The sequence below is a fragment of the Notolabrus celidotus genome, chromosome 6 (genome assembly GCF_009762535.1).
Source record: "Notolabrus celidotus isolate fNotCel1 chromosome 6, fNotCel1.pri, whole genome shotgun sequence".
NCBI classification, from domain to species: Eukaryota; Metazoa; Chordata; class Actinopteri; order Labriformes; family Labridae; genus Notolabrus; species Notolabrus celidotus.
This window is the reverse complement of record NC_048277.1, coordinates 37,586,582-37,591,794: the sequence shown is the minus strand read 5'-3', so window position 1 is coordinate 37,591,794 and position 5,213 is coordinate 37,586,582. Positions and strand designations below refer to the sequence as shown.

Here is a 5,213-nt window from a genome sequence, read left to right as displayed (position 1 = left end):
TGCCTAACCCTAACCCTTAATACTTGATTTTGGACTTAGTTCCTTAACCTAACCCTTAGTATTGTTCATGGACTTGGTGCCTTAAGCTGATCGTCAGTGGTCTCAATGGCTAATTATCGCCCTTAATATTTGGTCTTGGACTTAGTTCCTAATGCTAACCCTTAATGTTCATCACTTAACGTAGTTCCTACAGATAATGGTGAGGGGGCTTAATTCCTAAGCCGAACCCTTAATATTTATCTTAGTAAGTTGGCTTAATGCCTAATATTTGATCTTGGACTTTGTTCCTTAACCTAACCCTTAATATTTGACTGTTAACTGAGTTCCTACAGATAATGGTCATTGGACTTAATGCATAAACCTAACCCTTAATATTTGTTCATGAACTTAGTACCTAAGCTTATTGTCAGTGGGCATAATGCCTAACAATGACCCTTACTATTTGATCTTGGATTTAGTTTCTAAACCTAACCACAAATATTTATTCATGAACGTAGTTCTTAAAACTAAATATCAGTGGGCTTAATGCTAATCCTGTACCGTAAATATTAAGTTTGGTCAGTATGCCTAATTCCTAAAACTAGCCCTAAATATTTGTCCATGGTCTTAGTGCCTAAAGCTTTTCATCAAAGGGCTTAATGCCTAACACTTACCTTTAATATTTGATCAATGTCTGTGGGCTTAATGCCTAACCCACACACTAAACATTTGATCTTGGACTTAGTTCCTTAACCTGGCCCTTAAAATTTGCCTGTGAACCTAGCTCCTACAGCTAATGGTCATTGGGCTTAATGTATAACCCTGACCCTTAATATTTGTCCATGGACAAAAGTATGTAAATACACTCCTTTAAAAAAAAGACAAGGATCAAAGTAACTGTGCCACCTGTCTCCCTGTCTTTATTTTCATACATGAAATATTATAATATTATCATCATTCATAGTCAGCTATCAACAGAGGATTCATCTTTCTGAAGTGAGCAGCTGTTCATCAGACTACCTCACCATAAACAGCTGCTAAATACACAAGATGTTGATTCATGTGATCATCAGGAGTCAATACATTCATGTCTCCAGTCTTCTATTTATTAAAACATGAAACAAGTCTGAGTGAGGCGGGATGTTTTCACCAGAGAGATGTCAAGAGTCGGGTTTCCATTGAGTCACGCTCTTTGATAACAGACATTCATACTGCTGAGACACACACAGTCACATGACCAGCTGAAGAGTGTGTGTGTAGTGTGTGTGTAGAGAGGAGGAGACCCTCCCTGCTACACAGAACACACACACACTGAGGAACCATAAGACCCAACCAAACCCAAACCCAGGATACAGAGGTTCAGTGAAGGAGGTTCTGAAGGTGTGGAGGTGGATCAGAGAGTCAGAGGAGACTCTGTAGAAGGACAGAGTGCCAGCAGGACAGTCCACATACACTGCTACTCTGTGAGAGTCAGAGGACCAGGAGAGAGGGAGGACTGTTACTCTCTTATTGTGATAGACAGAGTAACGTTCATCAGAGCAGATCAGACTCCAGGACTGATCATTAAATCCAAACTCACAGTCACTGACTCCTTTCCTTCTGATTCCTCTGTAACTCACTGATATATGAACCCTTCCTCTCCACTCGACCTCCCAGTAACAGCGACCAGTCAGACCATCTCTACACAGCAGCTGACGACAGGACTCAAATCTGTCTGGATGATCAGGATATGACTGATCCTCTCTCTCACATGTCACCTTCCTGTTGTCTTCAGACAGTCTGAGGTATCTGTCTGCTGTGTTTGAGTCCAGAGTGAGTTCACAGACATCTGATGGAGAGACAAAGACACAACACAGCAGCAGTTTATCATCAGACACACCTGAAGGCTTTATTCTTTGTTAGCTGACAGTCTGCTGTTTGGTCCTCATGAGTCAAACTGATTTCACACTTACACTTCTTCAGTCCAGGTTTTAACCTCTGCTCTCCACCATGGTCCACCCTGGAGGAAGAAACACAGTCAGAGTGATGTTCAGTCCAACATGAGTCCTACCTGCTGTTCAACATGAAGCAGTGTTCCTCAGTTTGTCCCTGTGACAGAGAAACAGGCTGAATCTTTGGATCCAGAAAGTCCAGATTCTGCTTCTCATGTCCTCTTTGAAATCAGTAAAGAGGATTCCTGCTGAACCTTTGTTCTGTCACTTTAAAGAAGTGGTCTCTTTGTATGTGTCAGGAGTAAAAATCAATCATCCTAAACATCCTGTCTTATGGTTTCAGAGTGATGAAGACAGCTGGAGAACAATCATCAACATTCAGATCATTTCCACATGTCCTCCATGATGTCTCAGAGTCCCTGCTGAAACAAACAGCAGGTATCTTGGTGACTGACAGGTCTGCTGCTGGTCTCCCTGAATGGAGCTGTGTCAGTAAACCAGTATATCTGGGCTGATGTGTGTAGTGAATGAGGTGTTTTCTTCTGCACATTCAGTGTTTGAGTTCTTGTTGTCTGTTATACCTCAGTGTTTTCAGTCTGCAGAGAGGATCCTTCAGTCCAGCAGACAGAAGCTTTACTCCTGAGTCTCCTGGATGGTTGTAGCTCAGGTCCAGCTCTCTCAGGTGGGAGGGGCTGGAGCTCAGAGCTGAGGCCAGAGAAGCACAGCCTTCCTCTGTGATCAGACATCCTGACAGACTGGATTTAGAAAGTAAATCATGCAGTTATTAAACATATAATAATTAATACGATTTTTAAAAACCATAAGCATCATGAGCATGAAACCTGACCTGAGAGTTTCCAGGTTACAGTTTGGATCCTTTAGTCCAGAAGATAGCAGGTCCACTCCTGAATCCTGCAGGTCATTGTTACTCAGGTCCAGCTCTCTCAGACTGGAGGACTGTGAGCTGAGGACTGAGGACAGAGCTTCCCAGCTTCTCTCTGAGAGGTTACATCCACTCAGCCTGAAGAAGATGATGAGAACAAACAAAGGTTTCAGTTGTCATGAACAGAATGAATTCTATTTCAAATGTCTCACTCATGAACTCACACAGCTTTGTTGGAGGCTTTGATCACTGGCAGCAGCCTCAGAAGAGCCTCCTCTGAAGCAGAGAACTTCTTCAGGTCAAACACGTCCAGATCTTCCTGTGAGGACAGTAAGATGAAGACCAGAGCTGACCACTGAGCAGAAGACAGTTCCTCCGTGGAGAGACGTCCTGATCTCAGGGACTCTTGGATCTGCTCCACTAGAGAACGATCATTCAGTTCATTCAGACAGTGGAACAGGTTGATGCTTCTCTCTGCAGACAGATCCTCACTGATCTTCTTCTTGATGTACTCGACTGTTTCCTGATTGGTCTGTGATCTACTTCCTGTCTGTGTCAGCAGACCTCTCAGGAGAGTCTGATTGGTCTGTGATCTACTTCCTGTCTGTGTCAGCAGATCTCTCAGGAGAGTCTGATTGGTCTGCAGTGAGAGACCCAGGAGGAAGCGCAGGAACAAGTCCAGGTGTCCGTTTGGACTCTGTAAGGCCTGGTCCACAGCACTCTGATGGAGACGGTTCAGTTTAGGTTTGTCTCTAAAGATTTTAGAGATCAGAGATATTGGTTTTTCTTCTGGTTGTTCTTGTTCCATCAGGTTGAGTCCAGAGTTGGTGAAGGTCAGATGGACATGAAGAGCAGCCAGAAACTCCTGAACGCTCAGGTGGATGAAGCAGAACACCTGGTCCTGGTACAGTCCTCTCTCCTCTCTGAAGATCTGTGTGAACACTCCTGAGTACACTGAGGCTTCTTTGATCTTGATGCCACACTCTGTCAGGTCGGAGTCATAGAAGATCAGGTTCCCTTTCTGCAGCTGATCAAAAGCCAGTTTTCCCAGAGACTGGATCATCTCCCTGCTCTCTGGACTCCAGAGTGGATCAGTCTCAGCTCCTCCATTGTACTTGATGATCTTCAGTTTGGACTGGACCACCAGGAAGTGGATGTACATCTCAGTCAGGGTCCTGGGCAGCTCTCCTCCCTCTCTGGTCTTCAGCACATCCTCCAGAACTGTAGCAGTGATCCAGCAGAAGACCGGGATGTGGCACATGATGTGGAGGCTTCTGGAGGTCTTGATGTGGGAGATGACTCTGCTGGCCTGCTCCTGGTCTCTGAACCTCTTCCTGAAGTACTCCTCCTTCTGAGGGTCAGTGAACCCTCTGACCTCTGTCACCATGTCAACACACCATGGAGGGATCTGATTGGCTGCTGCAGGTCGTGTGGTGATCCAGAGGCGAGCAGAGGGGAGCAGGTTCCCCTTGATGAGGTTTGTCAGCAGCACATCCACTGAGGTGGACTCTGTAGCATCAGTCAGGATCTGATTCTTGTGGAAGTCCAGAGGAAGTCGACACTCATCCAGACCGTCAAAGATGAACAGAACCTGGAACTCTTCAAACCTGCAGAGTCCTGCTTCTCTGGTCTGAGTAAAGAAGTGATGAACAAGTTCCACCAAGCTGAACTTTCTCTCTCTCAGCACATTCAGCTCTCTGAAAGTGAAGGGGAATGTGAACTGGATGTCCTGGTGGGCTTTGTCTTCAGCCCAGTCCAGAGTGAACTTCTGTGTTAAGACGGTTTTCCCGATGCCAGCCACTCCCTTTGTCAGCACTGCTCTGATTGGTCGATCTCTTCCAGGTGAGCCTTTAAAGATGTCTTCTTGTCTGATGGTGGTCTCTGGTCTGTGTGGGGTCCTGGATGCTGCTTCAATCTGTCTGACTTCATGTTCCTCATTGACCCCTCCAGAGGTGGGTAGTAACGAGTTACATTTACTCCGTTACATGTACTTGAGTAGTTTTTTCAAAAAATTGTACTTCTGAGAGTATTTGTTTTGCAGAGTACTTTTTACTCCTACTCAAGTACATTTGTGTTAAAAAATATGTACTTTTACTTCGTTACATTGGGCTGTCCAGTCGCTACTTTTACCGTTCCTTTTGTTCTTCATTTTATATTGTTTTATACTCAGCTGATCTCTCACGCAGCTCCTTCTGATCCAGAGCTATAAATAGCCTCAACACTGAATGAACGGAGAAGTAGCTCCGCCCCCTCCTCCACCTACAGCTGGGGAGAGAGGCTGCGTAATACCTGCGTCCCCTTTGGAGGAACATGTTTACCCTGTACCCAACATCCAGACTCTCTCATAACTTCTAAATGACGAGGAGAAACAGTCACATTATGAGCTGCTTACTTTATCTGTACGGTGGAAATCTTGAGCT

At 45.0% G+C, this 5,213-nt stretch overlaps 1 protein-coding gene across 1 annotated transcript; it reads right to left on the bottom strand.

Moving 5' to 3' along the window:
* Positions 1–1,334: 1,334 nt before the first annotated feature.
* LOC117814074 (E3 ubiquitin-protein ligase TRIM11-like) lies at positions 1,335–3,955 on the bottom strand (the record flags this gene model as incomplete). Its single annotated transcript, XM_034685186.1, has 6 exons — positions 3,909–3,955; positions 3,391–3,545; positions 2,758–2,911; positions 2,492–2,665; positions 1,932–1,978; positions 1,335–1,807 (listed from the first exon to the last, which is right to left on the bottom strand). Coding segments are annotated over exons 1-6 (1,050 nt in total), but the record flags the coding sequence as incomplete, so codon positions are not given.
* Positions 3,956–5,213: the final 1,258 nt, after the last annotated feature.